The sequence below is a fragment of the Silurus meridionalis genome, chromosome 7 (assembly GCF_014805685.1).
Source record: "Silurus meridionalis isolate SWU-2019-XX chromosome 7, ASM1480568v1, whole genome shotgun sequence".
NCBI lineage: Eukaryota > Metazoa > Chordata > Actinopteri > Siluriformes > Siluridae > Silurus > Silurus meridionalis.
Window position 1 is genome coordinate 16,320,577 of NC_060890.1, and position 24,642 is coordinate 16,345,218.

The 24,642-nt window shown below is 36.8% G+C and overlaps 1 protein-coding gene across 2 annotated transcripts in view; it reads right to left on the reverse strand.

The window, feature by feature from the left end:
- The window catches only part of LOC124389235 (cadherin-18), a 94,475-nt gene that overhangs the window by 49,028 nt on the left and 20,805 nt on the right, over positions 1–24,642 (reverse strand). For both annotated transcript variants that reach the window (XM_046854569.1, XM_046854570.1), the window contains exons 3-4: positions 13,554–13,848; positions 7,886–8,005 (exon numbers count right to left, since the gene is read on the reverse strand). In XM_046854569.1, the coding sequence (XP_046710525.1) occupies positions 7,886–8,005; positions 13,554–13,848 (415 nt within the window). The remainder of the gene's footprint in view (positions 1–7,885; positions 8,006–13,553; positions 13,849–24,642) is intronic.

Consider the following 24,642-nt stretch of genomic DNA (forward strand, 5'->3'; position numbering starts at 1 on the left):
TTAGCTGCATAAAGACACCTGTCCACCCCATACAATCAGTAAGAATCCAACTACTAACATGGCCAAGACCAAAGAGCTGTCCAAAGACATTAGAGACAAAATTGTACACCTCAACAAGGCTGGAAAGGGCTACGGGGAAATTGCCAAGCAGCTTGGTGAAAAAAGGTCCACTGTTGGAGCAATCATTAGAAAATGGAAGAAGCTAAACATGACTGTCAATCGCCTTAGGACTGGCGCTCCATGCAAGATCTCACCTCGTGGGGTCTCAATGATCCTAAGGAAGGTGAGAAATCAGCCCAGAACTACACAGGAGGAGCTGGTCATTGACCTAAAAAGAGCTGGGACAACCGTTTCCAAGGTTACTGTTGGTAATACACTAAGACGTCATAGTTTGAAATTATGCATGGCACGGGAGGTTCCCCTGCTTAAACCAGCACATGTCCAGGCACGTCTTAAGTTTGCCAATGACCATTTGGATGATCCAGAGGAGTCATGGGAGAAAGTAATGTGGTCAGATGAGACCAAAATAGAACTTTTGGGTCATAATTCCACTAAACGTGTTTGGAGGAAGAAGAATGATGAGTATCATCCCAGGAACACCATCCCTACTGTGAAGCATGAGGGTGGTAGCATCATGCTTTGGGGGTGTTTTTCTGCACATGGGACAGGGCGACTGCACTGTATTAAGAAGAGGATGACAGAGGCCATGTATTGCGAGATTTTGGGGAACAACCTCCTTCCCTCAGTTAGAGTATTGAAGATGGGTCGAGGCTGGGTCTTCCAACATGACAATGACCCGAAACACACAGCCAGGATAACCAAGGAATGGCTCTGTAAGAAACATATCAAGGTTTTGGCGTGACCTAGCCAGTCTCCAGACCTAAACCCAATAGAGAATCTTTGGAGGGAGCTCAAACTCCGTGTTTCTCAGCGACAGGCCAGAAACCTGACTGATCTAGAGAAGATCTGTGTGGAGGAGTGGGCCAAAATCCCTCCTGCAGTGTGTGCAAACCTGGTGAAAAACTACCGGAAACGTTTGACCTCTGTAATTGCAAACAAAGGCTACTGTACCAAATATTAACATTGACTTTCTCAGGTGTTCAAATACTTATTTGCAGCTGTATCATACAAATAAATAGTTAAAAAAATCATACACTGTGAATTTTTTTTTTTAGATTATGTCTCTCACAGTGGACATGCACCTACGATGACAATTTCAGACCCCTCCATGATTTCTAAATGGGAGAACTTGCAAAATAGCAGGATGTTCAAATACTTATTTTCCTCACTGTATATATATATATATATATATATATATATATATATATATATATATATATATATATATATATATATATATATATATATGAAACAAAGGCATTAAAAATATTGAGAGAGCAAAAGTAATTTTAGTTCACACTGATGTTTATAGCCAGCTGTAAAGCCTCTAAACAATCTTTACCAGACTAAAATGAAATTGCATTACATTATTGATAGCCTACTGAAATCTATCCTTGAATGACAGTGTACAGTATGCTCTCTTACAATGTGTTTGTTTTGTTATCTGAGTAGATCAATTAGCATAATGACCATTCTTGACTCGCAACAAACTGCAGGCCTTTTTGTGTATCGTATAATTATTTAAAATGGTTCATCATAGATACATTGTAAAAAAAAACTTGCTTTACACTACTCTTTACTCTCTCTCACTGTCAGGGACACGAGGAGCCAGTGAGATAATCTGGCTGCGAGTAATGTCTTTGGTATGCCTAAAGAACATGGGGCACGGGAAAAACTCTAAAATGGGTGTCGACCCGGAATTGAGTGCCGTGAGCCCAGAAGATCCAGATAGTATACCCTCATGGTCGTCTCCAGACGGCCCCGTTTAGTCTGTTGTCTGGGAAAAAGAGGCGGCGGACAGAAGAGGCAAGGCCTCACAACCTGCCGTGTGTGGTGGAGAGGGTCTGGTGAAGGGAACTACTAATTCAAATTAGGCATTAACATTTTTGAGTCAGGGCATGAAAAAATTCGGGCGGATACACGGGGACTTGAGGTGGAATGCCTTGGAGGTCGAGAATGGCCAGACGAAGCATAAAGTCCCGCTCCCGCAAAAAAATATGTTATTTTCCTCCCGCTCCTGCCTGCAATATTTAAGTTTTGTCCCTCTTTCTCCTGCAAAAGCCCGAAATAAAATGTATAAGTAGTTTTATTTTCAGTGCACTGACTGCTTCTTTCTCCTAATCTTTTTTGTTTTTGTTTCACTTGATTCCCTTTTGAATATGAATAAAAAAAATAAACAAAAAATAAACAAATGTTTAGTTTTATTTGAGTTTGACTTTTTGTGTAAATGATGAACAAGGAACTTTTCAGAACAGAAAACATCAAATAAAATGATATAATAATAATAATAATAATAATAATAATAATAATAATAATAATAAAATCTATTTTAAAAAGGCCACGATTCTGTTGTGTTGTACAGTATGTATCTTTCTTTAATAATTAAGATCTAGCTGTAGCACTCAGTGATTCACCTCTGTCTTGCGCTTCAGACATTTTGCCTCAGTGTGCTCTAGTAGTCTACTGCATATGAACTATGCGGAGTTCGCTTCCGACCTTGTGCCTGTAAATCGTTTTATTTTATTTCAGTTGCAATTGTTGCGTTTGTGCAGTTGAAACATAACAGTTTTTGTTTTTAGAAATGTTTAAAAAATATATATATATTTTTTAAGACTATTTCGCAAGAGTCCCGCAAATGATTTTATTCTGCCGCAACCGCATTCACCCATCAAATCTTGTCCTGTGCTGCACTCGTTTGCGTTGTGTCCCACAGTACTCCCACTGGAGTGCAGATCTCTTCTAACCCAGGCTTTCTGGCCGACATGATCTCCAGAGGTCTGAGGATCAGCGACGGCCTCTGCGGAGGTCTGAGGTGGCGTGACGGCGTCTACAGAGGTCTGGAGGGAGCGCCGGCCTCTGCGGAGGTCTGAGGCGGAGCGGCGCTTGGCAGGCAGGCTGGAGACATTCTCGGCAACGCAGCAGGACCAGGATGCATTTGCGGCAGGGCTGATGGGCTGGGGAGAGTGCTTGGCAGAGCAGACAGGCTGGGGTGCATGCTTGGCCGGGCAGACAGGCAGAGTGGTGATCTCGGCAGGTCGGAAGGGCTGGGCAATATCCAGCCAGGCAGAAAAGCTGGGCGATGCTTTTGGTGGAAATCCCAGGCTGGGTGGCTTCCTCTGTGGGGCTTTGAGCATGAGCAAAAGTCAGAGTCCAAAAAAACAAAACTCAAACTCGAAAGCAGGGCAGAACAGGGATAAGAAACAGGGGTTGGAAACAGAAACCAGTCTAGGCAGGGTGGCAAGAAACATCTCATAGACACGAGGAGCCGGTGAGATAGTCTGGCCCAGAGTAATGTCTTTGGCATCCTTAAATAACAGGTGGCACGGGAAAAAAAAACGGCAAAATGTCTGGAACCCGGAAATGTGTGAGGCAAACCCAGAAGTGCGTGCCGCAAGACTGGAAGAGCCTGAATCCCTCTTTCTCTTTCTCTCTGTTTCTCTTTCTCTCTCTCTCTCTCTCTCTCTCTCTCTCTCTCTCTCTCTCTATTTCTCTCTCTCTCTCTCTTAGTTAGTATGAAGATAATTATTGTCATCATTTATTTTTGTATTCTCTGACACCCTAAAACAATAAATCCTATTAACTTTTTCAGACAATCAGGCAACGTTCTCTGTCAGTCAGAGACACCTTTTAAAAGCACACTGTACAGTTTTTGTTCATGAAAACAGTGCAGTGAGGGAAGAAAATAGGAATACCTCTTATTAAAAACTATAGCCATTTGTGCATTTATTAACTTATTGCTGAACCTTTCCAGTTGTTTATAAATAATAATTATCTCTTCATCTGATGTGATTTTTTTTTTTTTTACATTTCACACTTTTATATGAATCACAAAATGTACTTTAAATCTCCACCAATGATCATTTAATTTATCTAAATCTCAGAGTACACAACAATAGATTCCAATATTCTTAAAATCTCTAATTACAAACTGAATATTGAAACAAAAGTGTTATCATTAGAACCCCAATGCACACATAATAAATAACACCCAGAGGTTGCAATGGCTTTAAATTTCTCTTTTAGTTCCAATAATATAAGCATTGCCTTTATAATCATTTTAAGACAGTAAGAGATATATTTTGCATGCACAGCAGAGAATTGCCACTTGAGTCGAAGAAATATAAATAGTTTCTATCAATAGTCCTGATTTCATTAACATGACATGATTAGCTTGTAACTAATTTTTCAACAAAGTAATCAGTAGCTGAATCCCAAATTGCTCCCTACTGGACACATAATTCAGTGCCTAGGGTTCAGAAATACCAAGTTATGAATTTGAATTAATCATAAGGACACTGCTAGGAGTCAGACAAACAAGGAAATTAAGTCCTAATAATTCCAGTAAGTCACACACAAATTTGTAAATTAAACCTGGCATATAATTAGGTTAAACACTTATCATTGCTCATCCCATTTGTATGTATGTATGTATGTATGTATGTATGTATGTATGTATGTATGTATATATGTATGTATGTATGCATGTATGCATGTTTTTATTTGAATCTGCTGATCACAACCAAAAATTCCAAAATATTGATCCAGTGCTGTTTTTTACATCTTATCCTTATTATGTATAACCTCTCCCTTAGTGTTTACATATGCTGATTGATTAGATAACCCTTGAAATGCTGAAGGGTTCAAGTCAGAACACTGATGTAATTATGAACACCAAATGATTACGTTGTGCTGGGTTTAGACATGGTTCTCAGTTACTATAGAAATTAAATTTTCAACAGTCTCTACATTATGTTCATGAAGCTCCCATAGCAGGGTCTCACACAATACTGATTTCATATATTACAAAGTTTAATGTTGGGTTTAAGGGTAGGATGAGCATCTATTCTTTATGTACACACTTATATGCCATACTTATATAGGATATCCAACCACACCAACTTTTTATACAAATTATCACACAGTCATCTAAATCATGTTGGCTCTAATTGTAAAATACATAATGATTTGTACAAAAAAGATTTTGCACCAATGTATGTGTAAGCAATAACCATTTAATTTCACAAACTGTGAATGTGGCAAATATAGTATTTAGTATGTGTAATTAGTAGCAAAAGTGTAGCATAATTTGCCTTAATGGGCAAACTAATGTTCAGTTCTAAATGTGTTTCTGTTAAGTTTATTTGTGTGCATCATTTATATGCATAGAAAATATATTCGCCCTATGCACTATAACTAGTGCATGTGCCTTTAGACAAAAATGTCACATGCTAAGCCCCACAGGTTCCTAGATCAAAATTAGAACGTGACAGGTCTGCGTAGAACAGGATATTGTTCCATGTTCTCCTGTCACTCCTGCTTTCTCAGTGACATGATTCCTCGCTAAAGGACTACTATGTCAAAAAAATAAATCCACCTTCAACCTTTGCAGGGTTAAAGCAGGTGACAGTTAAGAGAATTCTTTTTTCCTGACTGCTCAAGTGATTGTTTTCAGGTTGAGTCTGAGCACAAAAATATATATATATATTTTATGGAAGTTCAGTGTTTCCTGTTTTATCAAAATTTTAAGAAAGAAAGGTTTCTCATGAGCCATATCTAAACAAATATTGAGTAGATAAATTATCGGCCTATACTTAGAAATTTGTATCAATTTTCACCCCTTTTACCATTTATAAAGGTTTGATTTAAAAAAATTGATGCAGTATGTGTCAAATGAGGTTGATGGAAATGTTTAGGTCAGGCTTTTATTTTAAATGTTTTTTTTGTTTTTTTGCATACAAGTTATTGTGGCATTGTGGCCTGAATAAGCTAAAAATAAACCATTGTGGATATTGAGTGTGTCCTTTTAAATTTGTTTGTCTTTCTGGTGGAATATCTGTGTCAACAACTTGACATGCGTCTATAAGAGTAAATGTGCTTGCCTGTGATAGAGAAAGAGAGAGAAAGAGGGGGAAAAAAGAATGTCTCATGGCTGCACAAGTACAGGATGAATCCTGCACTGACACAGTCATCACCTTTTTTTTTTTTCTTCAAACGAATTTCATTATTGTGACTGATGTAAGTGCACATTTTGGTGCAGTATGTGTAAAGTATACAGACACTCAAATGTGCTGTCTTTGAGAATAACTGGAAATGTCCTTTTTAAGCTAAATTCAGTCAGTATTTAAATCAGTATCAGAGCCTCCTGTGGCATGATTAAAGTGACCTAATCATTTACAATGTGTGCATGTCTGAGTCAAATCGAAACTTTGTGTTTTGTGTGATACAAATAAAATTTGTAAAAAAGGAAATAATGTACGTAATTGGTGATATATAGTATAGCCTGCCCCAGACATGTGCCTTGCAACAATCCTCTTTCTGAGCTCTGCAGGCAGTTCTTTAGATCTCATGGCTTGGTTTTTGTTCTGATATTCATTGTCAGCTTTACGGCCTTCAAAAAAGTGTAAAAAGTGTAGAAACAAGAGAAATTGGAGGCACCTGAGCTCATTTTTAAGTGTTGTTGCAAAGGGTCTGAATACTTATGTACAAATGATATTCTAGGGTTTTTCTTTTTAGACATTTTTTAGAATTCTGTTTCACTTTGTCATTATGGTGTACAGAGTGTAGATTCATAAAAAATCTATAACCATTTGAATGATTGTAGTATCAGGCTGCAACATAAATTAAATAAAAAGGCGATAGGTGATCATACATACATACATACATATATACACACTCACACACTGCTTATGTTTGATGATGACAAAATCTTTTATATTTGAAAAATCTTTACTTGACTGTTTGAAGATTAATTTGTAATCATACAAATTCATAATAATACATAGCACATTTAGCTTATTTTCCAACTTTTAAAGTCAAACAAAAAGCATTCAGAATATTCCTGTAATAAGCCTAATTTCTCTTTTCGTAAGCTGCAGTCAAAGGCAGTTGCAACACAATTTAATATGAAAAGGTTTGCAAAAGCATTCCTTTCACAGTATTCATCAAAGTCTTTTAAAGTAGACACTTTACACAATGGGATAAAGTCAGACAATGTAACGTGATAATAGTACTAATGATAATAAAAATTTGAAGCATTCAAAGATATTTTTATTTAATTATTTACATATTCTATTGCCAAGACACCTACTGCAATCCGCAATATCCTTGTCAGCTTACAGTCAATCAGAAATGCAGTGAACCAACAAATCATCGAAGTCTTTATAGCTTCTGGTACAACAAAGAATAACATAGATCAGACTGTGGTGTGTGCGATACGTCCCGAAGTGTTTTGTCCACATTACAATGTTACATTTAGCAATGAATGACACGTTACAAGTTAGTGGTACATAGTTAGATCAACTAGTTTTGACTACCCTTGTCAGTCTTTTGTTCCCTTTTTTCACTTTGCTCTAGCATTAAACCATTAATATAGCCTTGTAAAAATCTGACCTTGCCTCACAAACATTTTCAGATTATCTTTCTTTTCACAATTTCAGAAACATTTTCTTCTACCTCATAAATGCTGTACTTTCCAATCTCACTTTCATGACAAAAGATTAATTATTTTTGTATTGTTTTCATGTACAATGGTTATACAATAATAATCGATGATGTTTGAAAAAGCACCTTTTCTAAAACTTGTTCTGTCAAAAACCTTCTCCTTCCTGAAAGGATAATAATTCTCTAAAAGCTCTATACAATACATTAGAGAGACCTGTGAGAAAGGTCTTGACTAACACTTAAGCTGAAAATACCAGTATTTCCAAATATAGCAACATCACAACAAGAACAAGGATAAATAAATGTAAATGGTTTAGTCTTTTACCTGTTTGAGGGTCTACAGAGAAGTATGGCTGTCCATGCAAAATGCTGTACACCACACGAGCACTGTTTCCATAGGTGGGGTCATCAGCATCTGTTGCCATCACTTGGAATACTGAGGTACCTGCAGAGAAAACACTCTGTAAGCCATGCCTGAGATTCACAACTACTAAGATGTTTGCTATTAGAAAATAAAAGTACTCCTACACTGCCCATCAACATCTAGATCAAGCAGAAGAGTCAAGCTCACTTCAAAACATACTGCAAATACATTTATATACTAGCTCCATCTTAGAGAGTACAGTCTAGGTGAAGAAGGTGACATAAAATGTCAATCCTTTACATATCTAGGACTGAATATTATAGTGGATAATATAATTGCCTGCTTAAGTGCATATTTATAAGTGTATTCTATATATAGGCCTCTCTGATCTAATTAAATGGACCAAAAACTTAAATATTTTTTAAATATTAGGTGCTTTGCTTCAGGAAACCCACAGTGTGGTGTTTATTAGATTCATTATTTAGCTTGCTTGGAATACAAGTCTAAAAGTGTTGTGTAGTCTAATGTAACCACAAGAAACCTCATAGCTAACAGTCATTTAGTCAAATACTGTATACTAATCTACATTTGGTCATGTCCCAGAATCTAATTATTTTATTTAATTTCATTCAACTTTAGCTTTTGCATTTGACACTTACTATTTTCTTACATTTCTATCTTTTTTTCCTTTTGCTTGCATCACCTTCCTCTTTCTTACTTATTCCCTCCTCTAGTAATGGAAGACGCCTTCAAAAACTCAGGTCACATATCTCATCTCATTCATACCCCCATACTCATTCTAACTCTCACTCTCATTACTGCACACTGAGGTCAATCCATCTATCTGCACCGTCTGGTGTTGACTTATTACCAGCACTACAATACATTGGATGCAGCTTTGGATTATTGAGGCCAAGGCTTCCCTTGGCTTTTCTTCTGCTCTCTCTTTCTTGCCTTCTATTCAGAACTGGTAAAGACAATGCAATCACAGTTAGGGGGCTCCCTCTTGCTACTGTATTTATACAGTAAACCCAGTGCACATAACCTGATCCACTGTTCCTGAAAAGCCAAAACGGATTCAAGCCATTAACACATTCTTTGTCTTGGCTGGCAATCACCCGGTGAGGCGGCAGAGAATATCTCAGTCCCCAATCAGGATGTGAAACAAGTGTAAACTTCACTATTCTGTAAATATTTTTTTTTTTTATCTAACAGTTTGCATACAGTTAAAGTAAACTTAAAATAAACTGAGTAGTTTATTTTAAAGAGGAGATTTTGGAATAAGTTCATGAAGTGGGCTAGTACCGAAATGCACTTCTTGTTTCAAATGAGTGATTTTGTAATTAAAACGAAACAGATCTATTCATGCATTTCAGTCAGGCAATGCAACAAGGGAATCCACATGCTCTTGTTTTGACCTACTAAAACTAAAGTTTCTTTCTTTCTTAGACAAATCATCCAAATTTAGCATTGCATCTGCAATTTGGACATTATTGGTTTTTATATTTTCTTATAGTTTGTTAGTGCTTTTACCATTTTTGTGTTCAATAAAAGTTATTCTACTGCTACTAGGTATTTCCTGAGGCCAAACTCTTTTATATCTAATCCATGGGAATATGTTTATATTCTATTAAATAGTTTTTCTTAGTCAAAATATGAGGTCTAATGATTTATACTTAACGAACTACAGTTTTAGATATATGCTTAATAAGACTGTTTAATCAAGCTAAAATTGTATAAAATGTGTATCAAAATATATTTATAAAATGTCAATTATACTTTGTCTCAAAGAGTTTAGCCTAATGCAGTATGCAGAATGGTGTGTGTGTGTGTATATGCAGTTTTAGTCTAAATGTGTGAATATGCGAGGACCAAAAATTATATATTTTTTTCTTCTTATAAGACACATTCTAAATGAAATAAAAAAGGTTATTTTATACATATATATATATATATATATATATATATATATATATATATATATATATATATATATATATAGAGAGAGAGAGAGAGAGAGAGAGAGAGAGAGAGAGAGAGAGAGAGATAGATAGATAGATAGATAGATAGATAGATAGATAGATAGATAGATAGATAGATAGATAGGAAATGTGCAACAATAGTATAATAGTGTCTAGACTATGGGCTTTTAAAATTAGAAGACCACTGCTGTTAAACACAAGAAAATAAAATATTAAAAACGGGAGAATGAAAAATTACTCAATTTTATATAATAAAACATCACATAATAAAAAAGAAAAAATATCTGTTATTCTTACTGGAATCACAAGAAAACATAAAGCCTAAAGAGGGATGAAAAACACTGTATTTAGTATGGCTGTAAGATATTAAATTAAGGTCACGAAGTTGCCTGATGTAGGCTATATTTGTGGATTGAATTAACTATTTTCAGTTCCCAAATACTTAATACAAATTTCTATGTTTTGAATAATTGAATGTGTTCTGTAAACATGCCCACAGTACTCATCCTCTGAGGTCACACCCACACTTAGAAGGCAGGTAATGATTTAATGGCCAAATATCTTTTGTATAAACCAAAATACATTTGTAGTAATCAATTAGACATTTGTGCTGTACTTCTACTTAATTACACAAGAAATATTATTAAGGTCATGAACATTAGTAAACATAATGTAGACAGTTTACTAATGTTGGCATCTCCACCTTACACACATAACTCACATGATATAGTGATAAAACATACACACATAACTCTATGAATAGTGTCTAAGTCTACAGATCCAAATGATAATGGCACAGTTTATTCTCACTATGCATAATCACCTCAAGCCTGAATATCTTATTGTCTATACAGTTGTAATTTTATTATTGGAATTTGCTTATGTATGGGTGAAAAAAAAAATATATACAAGAAAAAAGAAAACAATTTCTTCAGTAAACTAGGAACATTGTGGATGGTGGCTTCATTTTGAATTGAATTTTGAGGTATGTTTGGATCATTTTCTTGTTGTCAGCTTCAGCAGTGGCTGTGTCACATTTGTTTCCCAAATATGCTGAAATCTACTGGAATCCATTCTTCCATCCAACATGTGCAATGTTTCCTGTGTCCCTGCCTGTCATATAATCCCAAAGCATAACAGTTCCCCCCATGCTTAACAACTGGCAAGGTGGTCTTGTCATCAAATGCATTTTCACATATCTGTTCTCAGTTAATAAACCACTGAATCAGCACAATACTATTTATACACATTTGATTTTGTTCCTACCAAACATATAGATTTTTTTGTAAGAATGTTTATAATATTGGTATGGGTGTATGTGTGTGACAGTATTGGAGAGGTTTAGTGTTAAGATTGAAGCCCTGAACCCTCACTACAAACATCTCCAAATGGAGCACTATGACCCTGATAGGGGGAAAAAACCCACAGTGAGTTATTTGCTCCTTCCTGCATCTACAGCCTTCGTCAGCTCCCTCAATTGTACAACCCTCTCCAAACAAACAGCTTGTCAATAATGATTGATTGGGTGTAAGTTCTGCCAGCTAAAGGAGCTAACAAGCAGGGGAAAAGGGAGATTTTGTCCTACCATTGAACCTATACAATAAAATTCAAGCCTCTTACAAATAGTTTCTTCAGATTTTTTTTTTTTTTAAGACTTGAACAGTTTATACCACTTTTTACACAAAAATTCAAGATTAAGAAATCATGCATCAATCATGCATTGAGAAAGATTACAGAAAAGACCTCCTTCTTGTTCTCTGTACTTTTTGTTAAGAGAACAGCAGGACTGTGGTTTGTATTTGAAGTACTGTAGGCTTAACAGAAAGTCTGTTTTCTAGGTAATGTTGCTTGGAAACAAAGACGAATTAGGTATTGAAGCCCTTCAACATTTTTTTTTTACATCACGTGACTTATTCTCTAATTAAAAACAGCATTACACATTTCTTAACACTAATTGGTTAACTAGCTAACCACAAACCTGTCAGGAATTATATGGTTCTTTATATAGATGAAATCTATACCTTTCCTTTGTTAGTCGTGCTGTAGTCTAAAAGTCAGGTAACAATCTGAGACAAGCTAAAGTTATATTTTTCTTTCTACTTTTGAGTAGTGCAGTTTTTTTTTCCACTTTTAGCAATACACTGGTTTCAGCACTCTTACACTTAATATTTTATGAAACATAACCTGGAGAGAATAACACCACTCTACACTGACTCACAGTGCTGGAGAAACATGCTGGTCAACATCCATCTGTGTCTTTTGCTTTGAAAAGTTTTCCAATGCACATGGATTGGAAAAAGATTTAAAATGTGCAAACTTACATTTATTCCATAGGGAAACACATTTAAATGCTTAATTAAATAAAACAAAGGAGTTCATCCACATGGAGAAATCTCATTTAAAAATCCTCACCATGCGGTTGCATTTATATAAAAGTTTGTTTTTATAGCTTCCCCTACCGTTTGAGTAGACATTATAAGAAATAAAGATTACACTGTATTTTACACTCATGAAAATGCGCCAATAGCTCTTAGCCATTACAACCAGCCATGCTGTTTTTAGGAGTATGATCATCAAAACAACAATACTTTGAATTCCAAATAAGCTACTGAACAAGCCCATACACCAATTGAATTTTATAGGGCAAAAATAAGAAAGTAAACATCTTACCTAATAGCAGCTGTTATAGTCAATCCAAAACTATTATTCCAATGCTGAATTAAGAAGCAGTACAATGCTCATATTACTTATTAACATATTTGGCTTCAGTTCTGACACAAACTAATTATAAAAACAAAAGATGTTTTAAAAATTTCACAGAAAGCAGGTTAAAAAAATCAACAACTGAGTGTATAAGTACCAAGAATGTGTATATGGACCACTAGGGCAAAAATGAGTACATCTTTTAGAAGTGAACAAATGCAACTAAGTGCAGAAGATGGCTTTAGTTGTTCTTGCTAAAAATGGGGGAAAATGGACAACCATAAAACAAAAGCAAGGATTGATGGAATCACATGAGTGAAATAGACATTGGAGGGGCTTTTTAAATGAATCACTCTCTTTCTCTATCTGGCACTCTCTCTCTCTCTCTCTCTCTCTCTCTCTCTCTCTCTCTCTCTCTCTCGCTCTCTTTCTCTCTCTTGCTCACTCTCTCTCTCTCACACATTCCTTAATTCTCAATATCTCTCTACTTTATTCTTTTCCAGCTTTCTGAACTGAAAGAGAGTGGAAAGTGCTTCACTAAGTGCTATCTAAATGTTTTAGGGCTCCTTGGGAATTTGGGTCTCCTACAGATACACCTAGTATAATCCATGGTGTAAATCTGCGAGGAGAAAGATAAAATAATTGATTTAGATGGAAGACGGAACTGAGAACAGAAAAATGACACTCGGTTCTGACACTAAAATATTTTTTTGAAAATAAACTTAATTGCTGACAGAGAATAAATATTTACACATTTAGTAGCTTTATTTTTGTGAGTGTGCACAAGAAAGATTTTTGGAATTAATGATAAATTGCATTCTGAAATTCTTGTAGAGGTAATCAGCATTTTTGCAATTCGTTTTAGTTAAATTAGAAGACATTAGAATACTTTTGGCATTTAAAAATTATAATACAAAGCAAAATAAAAATTAAAAATTCCTCACCGACTTCTGACCTCTCAGGAACAGACGTGATGAAAGGACCATCAGGGAATTTGGGTGCGTTGTCATTGATATCTTGGACTTTAATAATGAACTCAGACTCTGGTTCCAAGGGTTTGTTGGTGTTCAGGTCAATGGCTTGAGCATGAAGAACATAATGGGATTTTTTCTCCCGGTCCAGACTCTTGGTGGCATGGATATCTCCTGTTACCTCATTGATTATGAAGATAGTTCCAGCTCCTTCCCCACTTAAGATATATCTGACAGAGCCATCACCTTTATCTGAATTTGAATGAAGCTAAGAGGAAAGAATGAAAGAGAGAAATAAAAATGTTAAGTGACATAAAATGTGTAGTTATCTGCAATTAAACCATTTGAAAGTTTTTGATATGAGATTCTTTTTCTCTATTCTATTTATATACACCTTATGAATAAGACTGAAGATCTTCTGACATCTTTTGAAATTTAACTTTGACAATTTGAAGGGTAAACTTTACGTTTTCTACTCCAAGAAAGTTGAAAAATGCATTTTTAAATCTTTTGGGACCAAGTTTGGTTCACTGTCTCAAAATATGCAGGGAGGGGCAGACAAAGAGCATGATATAAAGATGAGTGAGAGAAAGGGGAAATAACAGTCTTGTTTCTTTACTAATTAATAGCTTGAGGATTACGTGCCGCTCTCTTGCCGAAAGACGTGCTGCATCTCAGCTTCAGCTAATCACAACTGTATATCAGGAAAAGTAAAAAAAAAAAAAAAAAAAAAGAAATAGCTGTGTGCTGCTGAGACTGCATCTAGCCTTGCATTATGTAAACTGCACTGCCCTACAAAACCTTTATTTCTCTGTTCAATTACTGGGTTCTGAGACAAAATACTTCTTTCCACAAATGTACATGTTGAGATAAATGCAGATTTTGTCATGCTTCGGTAAGCAAAAGTAGGCTTAAGAAACAGATTCAATCTCATCTGCAATGAACCTGCAAGATTTCATCCCAACCAAGCAGTACTCATTTTACTTAATTAATTGGTATAGATCTTAAAATGACTCGAGTTGTATTACGTGTGCTCCTGCTTGGTTGGGATGAAAAGCCATAGCTCCTGTATAATAGCAGCACCCCCTGTGTTTTTTCCATTGGAAAAAAATCCCTGGGCTCAGCATTGGTGTTTTGTCGATCTATTTCCGTACTGCTGTTAAGACTTACTGACTTTTTGGACAGTTCAGCATGTTTAGAAGATCAAATTGTTGAATAATAGTTGACTAAAATAAAGAGATATAAATGTGTTGGTCACAGAGATGACAAAAGTACACACATCCTTCGCCCAAGTAGAAGTACAGATAAAAATACTCTGGTAAAAGTACTGACTACATTTTTTCATTCAAGATAAAGTAAAGAAGTTTGGGCTCTGACATTTACCTAAGTAAAAAGTAGCCATTACTACTACCTGTTTTAGTGTCACGCTGGTAAATAAACCTCACATCATATTAAAACAATTAAAAATTTTGTTATCTAATTAATGTATCCAGACTGAATATCCACCATATAGAAAACAGGCAAAAAATGATAATGGTCAGGTGACCAGAAATGTTTCTATTCTCATGTTTGCATCACTGACTCCCTCTGTCTCATCCACGTTAATCCCATACGTGAGATCTTCTGCTGTGCACATTGTTAGCTTTATAGACTAGCCTAAGTCCGTGGTGTGTGATATTAAGAAGAAATACATTTCACCAAATAGATTGAAATGAAAGTGACATGCCTGGTCTGAAAATGTAAGAAGTAGAAAGTACAGATATTTGTCTAAAAATGTAATGAGTGAAAGTAAAAAAGTTGCCTGAAAAATAAATAGTAAAGTACTGATACCAGAAAAATCACTTAAGTACAGTAACAAAGTATTTGTACCTCATTACTTCCCACCTCTGGTTGGTGTTTAAATTTTTTTGGTGTGTTTTTTTATTTTATTTTATTTTAGGTAAAGGTTTCTGTAAGGAGATGTCTCTTTTTATTATTTATGGAATGTGTCTTCAGTACAAGTGCTTTCAAACAATCAGCATTCACGAGAGAGTCTTCAACATAGATAAATATTTGTCTCTCTATTTATTGTTATCTTTTTTTTCTGTAAATGACAATTATATTTTGACCCGATCCTTTAGAAAATGTACAGAATTACCTACTAAAAAGAGATGAATATGGTGGAGGCTGGTGAGAATTAATTACAATAATGTACACTACTGCAGTAAGTGTGATCATTTGAAAATTGCTCTAGGATAAGGGAATGAAACAATACAGGAAATGTTGTAAACAGTTTTCATGTCAGACATCACACCATCCTGTCATTGATTATTTTACTACATCGTCAAGCTGTGTTATGTTCAATTCATTGTTTATTAATCTGACAGACATTGTGCCTCAACCATTTAATGCCATTGTCTAATTTGCATCTACAAGACAAAGGGGGAAAACGTAGAAAATCCGACAGCTTTTAGATTCAGAACAAGTTGTGCAGCTCGGATTTTCCACATAACATGTAAAAACACATTCATTAGCCAATTTATTATATTAAGCTCTTATGTTTAAGTCTGAGAGTACAGTGCATTTAAAAAACAGGTTTTTTTTGTGTGTTTTTATGTGTAAGACTGTGATGAAAGTGCAGTATTTTGACAATGATTCAACTAAATGTTTTCAGTATTTGCTGATGTGCCACATTAAAAAACTCTTGAAACCTTTTCTTACCTAATGAGATGTCAGTGACACATTCACACATCAGGAGGAAAATTGCTGTCTGTTGTTTTGATGGGTAAAATGCAAACTAAAGGTTTTCCTCATCCAAACATCCTTGAAGAAATCACTAATTAAAGAATGCAAGGGGCTGATTACTGAACAAAACCCCTATGCCACAGTGAACTGTCCTTTTCTTTTGGTAAACACAGCACTCAGACAAACAGTCAGTAATTAACTGAAGGGTCAAAGCCCAGGCTGCAGTCAGATAGTCTCCAATCACAAGCTGTTAGTTTAAGGTAATGAGATGCTGTACTAGGAGTTTGTAAACACAAGATGGAAAATTAATGCTAGAGCAGAGAGTAAATAAAAAAATGGGAGATTTTTAGTTATTAATCTGTAAAATATTGACTGTATGGTTATTGACTGTTTGTGCATAAACAGTTCTTTCACTGAGTATTTGAAGTGTAGGACACTAAATGTACCACTTTGGAGAAACAAAATGTAAATGTATAGTACCACCTTGTCTGATGTGGATAGCAATCACCTTGTTTTAGTTAATAAAGGCGCTGTCCATAGCATAATAACATGTACACATATTAACACTTATGGGCAGTATAACCAGTGTTTATATTTTACAAGCTCAAACATATATATATAGAATGGTTGTATTTGCAATGAGGTTGAACTCAGCCATGCATCCTTAAACCTAAACCGTATAGTCTCCAATTCCAGTCATGGCTTTCCTTGTCTCTGAAAGCACATAAATTTCACTTAACCTAGAGTCAGGGTTCTAATTTGGCCAGTGACTTGCTCAGGAACAGGCTAATATATCACACTATCCTAACTACAGATCCCAAGTGCTTAGCCAATTCCCCTGCTAATGCCAGGAAATAAAAGTGTCATCGGGTCAATGAGGCCAGTACTGGCTCACCATAACACAAGCTTGGTGACTGATCAAGCATGTAGTCACGCTTTCAATAATGACAGAACATGGATGCTGGTTTTAGTGCTAAATTCTGTGTATACATTTAACCTACACAAGTAATTAAATATGAATGAAACACATCCTTAAATGATTTCTATATCAGATAACCAGTGAAATGATAAAGACTTATGAGTAATTTAAAGGTGTTGGGGGGGTGTCTGTTTAAATCTGATCAGCTGTATGACCAGTGTGTCACAAAGATACATTCAAAATAACATTCAATGTTGAATAATCGATTAGCAAATGTTTCTGCTGACCTAAGATGGTATGACACATTTAGGAAAATTTTGATTTGATTTATTTTTGTTCATAAAAAATAAAACATTGCTTTCTTAAAATGTAATTATTAAAGGAGATGTTACAAAATGAATTAAGAGTGATTGTAATTCATATGCAAAAAAGGGTTATACAATTCTATGCTAAAAAAGGTCTTTCTTTGTGCTACTTGTTATTGATAGCCGACACTATGTTCAGATCTCTGAGACTCCTACAACAGCAAGCAAAATTGGGTATACACCGTTAATTTCACATCCAATATAACACATATTAAAGGCTGTGATGTGTGCCAAAAAAAACTAATAATAATTCATAATACAATGTGAATGGTAGTGTAAATGAAGTCCTTTTCACAGTCTCTTTTTAAATGATGTTGGCAATGGATTTTTTCGTACATGGCATGAATCTTTAATATAGAACTGACTTTGCTGTATCATCGCTATGATTTTTATCATTGTGAGATACAGATGCATGATGAAAATTTTTTAATTTATAATTGATTGTAGTGTTGTTCTCATCTAGAAAAAATCTGACAGAGTTTTACTGAGGGAGCCATATCTGAACATAAATTGCTATTCCTGAGTTTCTTTAGGTTTATTTATTTATTTACTTTGTTTTCTAAATTGTTAACTAGTTAAGTTAACAACCGGACTACTACCTAACTGTGAGTAATTTATTTGGTTAGTAATAATAAGCTATATTTTCCTGTAAATATGTCCCCCATACTTACTTTCCTACCAAACTAACTAACTAAATAACTAGCAGTATACAACTCTAAAACTGCCTTACTACTAAGAATGGTTTGAAGACCATGAGAAACCATATTATCCCAGCAGCTAATTTTCATGTTTCTTCAAAGATCTTTCCAGCTGAGAAAAGAGGGATTCAGCTTATCTTTCTCTTTACAGTTGATTTAAACAATGCATGTTTGTCTCTTGATGTAGCTAAAGCATCTAAAAAGCAAAGCATTATCCAAGACAGTGGATAAAAGGAATAATTTGGCAGCCCATGGCATGACCTAGTGTAGAAAAAGAAATCAAGAAAGTTCAAAGGACAAAGGAGTGCATGAGAAGATGTGTGGTGAATGGAGAAATAAATGAGAGGAGTGAAAATGACAAGATGAGGGTAGACTGGGGGGTGTTTGAAAAGAGTGAAAGATGGAAGGAGGAGAGAGGGAGGAAAAGTCAGAGAGGTCAGAGCATAGGATAAACTCATCAATCAGCACTAAGCCTCATACTCACAATTAGCAAGGAGGTTTTTACGTGTGATTAAATTCTCTTCAGAGGACAGCAAGGGGTTGGGATTTAATCTGCATTTGTGTGTGTGTGTGTGTGTGTGTGTGTGTGTGTGTGTGTGTGTGTGTGTGTGTGTGTGTGCTCAATTACAGATGCAAAAATAATAAGCTATATTTTCCTGTAAATATGTCCCCCATACTTACTTTCCTCCTCTTCCAATTAGAGGAAAACTCAGGACATAACCATATACCTTTCCCTATTGTATAGTCTTTCATCTCTTATTACGCTGCCTTGTTATAGGATGAGGTATCAAGCCTCTGAGTGATCAAGTGACCTAGCAGATACAATGAAAGCGATGTAACTTGAGCAAAACATTCCAGCACTTTTTTATGATTCATTTTTTAGTAGTCTATTGTGAAACATTATGATTATATATATTATTTATATATATTTATATATATATATATATATATATATATATATATATATATATATATATATATATATATATATATATATATATATTGTGACAACACCAAGACTTACGCTCCAAGCATGACTTTCGGCAGGGTGTTAAATGGACAGAGGCTGTTCAGCACCGAAGTTGTGGAAAGTCACTGAGCTGGTGGCAAATCAAAGCTTCGGCTACTCTTCACCATCCTTGAGGAGCTGGAGGTGCATAAAAGGAGACGGAGAGAGATGCGAGGGGGTGGTTCCTTTTTTTCAAATGCCTCTTTTGAAATGTATTTCTCTGTTTTCTCCTATAGGCAGCAGCAGTAGCTCGGACAGCCAGGACGCAAGGACCCACCACGCTCTACTGCACCTCTGCTGCGGAACTCGTTGGGAACTCTCCTGATTCCTTGGAGCTGTGGACTTTCTATGCACGTTTGTGCATGCCAGCATCACTCACACACTCACTCGACCACATTGTTCTCACTGTGAAATAACGCACAATAACCACTTCTTTACATCGCATCCAGGTCTACCGTCTCTGTGGTAAAGCCGAAGCAGCTGCAAGGCAATACACTGGAGTAAATTGCGGGCATCAACACAGATCGGAACTCACTCACAACTGCCTAGAACATTGATACCTGAGGTGTACTTGCATATGTTTGAGCACATCGCTACACAGGAGGAACACCGAGGTACCCGAGATCACCCTCTTTCTCTTCAGGAAAGCACAGATGGCATACTACTGTCTGTCCAGAGAGGATGATGACAACTATGACCTAGTTAAGGAAGACATTCTGGCATGCTCTGGGTTCTCCCCCACGAACGCGGTCACAAAGTTCCACCAGCGGGCATATCAAACTGGGAAAACACCACAGATACAAATGGACCAACTACTACATACCACCAAAAGATGATTGCAACCAGAAAGATGATCAGCAGCAGAAATAGAAAAGGCAGCCATGGATAAATCTTTCAGAGTGCTCCCCCAAAGAACGCAAGGTGGTCGGCTCTGAAGTGCACGATTGCCACGCTCAAAATAGGGACGAGGGACTGGATTCCCTGGAAACCCCATGCCCCTGCACCCAATTCCTAAAGAAAAGCTTTGGGCATGCAGAACATAAGAGCACCCTCAAATTCGACCCACACCAGGATGAGCCCATGCCCACAGAACCAGAAATAGCCATGACCACCAGGAAAAGAAAACCTGGTTAGTGGGCTGTGTGATCCACACAGGGAGACAACCATAAACACCCACAGTGAGGGTAAGTATAAACAACACTTCTATTACCTATTACAGCCCTGTTGGAGACAGTAAGACAGTAAGCACCATCACCCTGGTCCAATCATCGACATTACCAGAGCCACCATGAGTGCAGGGAACGATCCCGGTGATGTGTGTACAAAGGGACATTGAAGAAGTCCCAACCGAGGATGAGTCAATCAATAACACCAGGTCACAAGAGAAGGTACCTTCAGTCGGGAACAAAAAGAGCTGATAAACTGCTGGAAGCAGGTACTGGAGATAGACAGAGAAAAGCAAAGAAACTACCAACCCATGCCGGCATCCTAGTCCATAATTCAAAAAAGCCTGTTATACTTCCCCACCGACAGAAGAGGACAAGCGTGCGACCTGCTGGTGGTCCCATGCTCTGACAGACCTCCTAATGCTCCTGGCACATATGAACCCACTTGGTGGCCATCTAGGGATGCGGAACAGGCTTGAGAATTTAAGAGACCATTTCCACTGGCTGGGCATGGAAGCAGAGGTTTGGAATTTTTGCCAACGATGACCACAATGGCAACACACAGAGCCCACCAAACCCCCCCCGGCACCGCTCATCCCTTTACCGATCATCAGTATACCATTTGAAAGGACAGGCATGGACCTGGTGGGGCCATTGCAAAATCTGCTCGTAGACATATATATGCTGGTGATGGTAGATTCTGCCACCCGCTATCTAGAAGCAATCCTCTTGAGAAAAGCAATAACCAAAATCATCACCTGAGAGCTGATACTGCTCTTCAGCAGGGTCCAGATCCCAAAGAACATCCTCACAGATCAAGGTACGCCCTTTGTGTCCGAACTAATGTCGGATCTCTGTCTGCTGTTGCAGGTCAAAAACCCTTGAACGTCGGTATACCACCCACAGGCCGACAACCTGGTGGAACGCTTCCATCAAATGCTTAAGAAGATGCTACAATGGGTGATAGACATGGAGGGGAGGAACTGGGATCTTTTCCTACCGTACGTTCTCTTCAACGTAAAAGGAACACCATAAGCGTACACCGTCTTCACCCCGGTTAAGCTCCTCTTTGGGAGACGAACAAGGGGACTGCTGGACATAGCCAGAGAAGGATGGAGGGAACAACCAGCACCCTACAGGTCAGTGGTCGGAAATGTGCATGAAATGCAGAACCACATAGATTGTTTAGAATTAGTTAATTTGTTTTCGGATTTGTTGTTTTGGTTTTGCATTTGTTATTTTGTTTTCGGATTTGTTGTTTTGGTTTTGTATTTGTTATTTTGTTTTCGGATTTGTTGTTTTGTTTTTGCATTTGTTATTTTGTTTTCTGGTTAGTTAATGTGTTTTGCACTTCTCATCCGCATTTGGGCATTCCCCGAAGCACCCTGCTTCTTCTCCCGGAGCTCGTCGCAGTCATGCTGATCACACACACCTGACTCTCATTCACTCGCTCATCCCATCTCCTATTTAAGCCCCTCACCTCCACATACACGCGGTCCGTTATTGTTTGTGCATGATCGTATGTATTGGTTCATGGTGGTCTGTGTAATCGCGTATACGTATCCCGCTATGTACCCTTCTTCTTGGACTCCGCATTCTCTCAACGGCGCCCTGGATTACCCCGATTCTGCTGTTTTCCATGTTCACGCTGTCTGCGCCACGTTTATCCGTTGCTGCCCAGCGCTGCGCTTTCCATAACGCGGATCCGTGGATTCTCTAAACGAACTGTCTCTGCTTTCACAGAACTTCGTGGAACGCGCTCCCGGAGCGCATCACTGGATATTACTGCTTCGCTACAAGTATTGATGGATTATCTCCTGAGTATTCTCAATAAACTTTGTTTGCATTTACTTTGGCTTACGTCTCCTTATCCGCATTACAGGTTATCCCGATCCGCATGACCAATCAAACAAATCGCGGCAACGCTGTTGTGTAAAAAAACTCCAAAAACACGTGCATGCACATTCTCATTTATTAACGCACATCATGTACATAAAGAAATTTCAAGCACGTTAATATATTGCCGCCATATTGGTTTTCGTTTTTCTCGATCATCGGTTATCTCGATGCTTTTTGGCGGGTATATATATATATATATATATATATATATATATATATATATATATATATACACTAAACAATACCTGTGAAACCATGGCAACTGCCAGTAAACTATATAGATATGTCCATTACAGTGATTTAAGTGAGAAAAAAATACTGCTTGTCTAAGTGCAGCTGTTGCTGTTGTTTAGCACTGTACTGTTCCAGAAGTGCAGTCAGTTATTTAGCACCTATTTTTATTTCCTTCATGAGACCAGGAACTATATACCTTTTTTATTAAATACATCCTTTCTGAAACATTGGTAGGTGCTTGACTGTGCTTTACAGTAATTTTTTAACATTTCTGTGTGCAGTGATTATTCATAAAAAAAAAACACATAAACAAAAAAACAATAAGAGCGACTACATTTTCTATTGAACCCTTAAAAGAACCACCAAGAATGTGGTGCAAGCTATCATTATGAATAATACATTTAATTCCAAAGTACTTCTAAAATTATTAAGTTTCAGCAATAATTTTCCAATAACATTTTACAACATTTAGTAAAAATACAAAATAATATCCTCATGCTGGTTAATTTGGTTACAGAATAAGAATAACATTAAGCTAAAAAAAAAAAAAAATTTTCTCGATCATGCTAATTTGACAAATCATGTTCTTTTAGATTTCCCCACCCTACAACCTGAGCTCCATTTTAAAGATCAGTGCTGCAGCTCTGTTGATGAACTCTAGGGTAACATGTGAATCTTCTATCCAGATAAACGAGCATTTGAGTAATTAAATCAAATGGTTTATGTACCAGCATCCTCTTCTCTAATATAAAATAAAAAAAAAGAATATAAAATCTGTGTTTTTTTTCTTGGTGTTAATGATTTCCCACCTGAGGATGAGCATTCACTAGTGATCTGTTTGCTTACAGAGTGTGAAAGAAGAGAAAGTATCTCAGCTGTGACTATGTACATTTATTTCAAATAACATTATTGTTATCCAACCAAAGCATTCTATTCTATTCGAAGAGTGGTAATGGCTGGGCTTTGGACAATGCAATAAAACATACAAAAAAGATGATCATATTCTGATTCTTCAGAACATATTTTCAACTGCTTTTGACAATATTATTTTATTGCACAACTACTACAATCATCAGTCAGCACAGAGTGGAGTGAAATGTGAGCAGATAGAGACAAGCAAGATAAAGATGAGGGGAAATACAGTATGTGGTTATTCAGGAACTCAAAATGGCCAGGTTTATTTAGTTTTGTAGTTGGTTGTTAGAAAGTTGAAACATGCACAATATGTAAAATCTCAAATTATTGTAGATGCATTTGTCTCTACGCCAAATATTCTTAAAGATCATGTGCTATAACCCAGCCATTAGGACTGCACAAGCCAGTGCACTCTTAGTGCCGGTCCCAAGCCTGAATAAATGGGGAGGGTTGCATTAGGAAGGGCATCCAGTTTAAAACATGCCAAATCAAATATGCGGATCACGAAAGGGAAATTTATACCGGATCGGTCGAGGCCCGGGTTAACCACGACCGCCACAGGTATCGTTAACCTACAGGGTACCGGTGGAAATTGGGCTACTGTTGGGCAAAGGAGGAGAAGGAGAGGTGGAAAACGTGGACAGATATGGCAGGGAAAGGAGAAGTGGAGGAGAGTGGAGGTTCGGGTTGGTACTTTAAATGTTGGTACTATGACTGGTAAAGGGAGAGAGTTATTCAGTGTTCAGGAGACCAAGTGAAAAGGGAGTAAGGCCAGGAACATTTGAGGTGGCTTTAAACTGTTCTTTCTTGGTGTGGATGGAAAGAAAAATGGTGATGAACACTATATGCCTATGCTTATTTAATATCCCACTTAAGTCCTGTTTTCACCACTGTCTTGTCATTGATTTGTTGTTTCCTTGCTTTCACCTGTTTTGTATTAGTTACTAATTTGTTTGCATTTGTGTCCGTCATTTTACATTGTAATTATTTCTCTATTCTGAATTATTATGGCCACCTCTATTATAAATTGTTCTGCATTAACTTTATCTTCCTGTTTTCTGACCTTTGCTATGGACTTCAATTATTAGATTTGCCCAAATAAAAGCACTACTTAGTCCTGCCACACTCTCTAT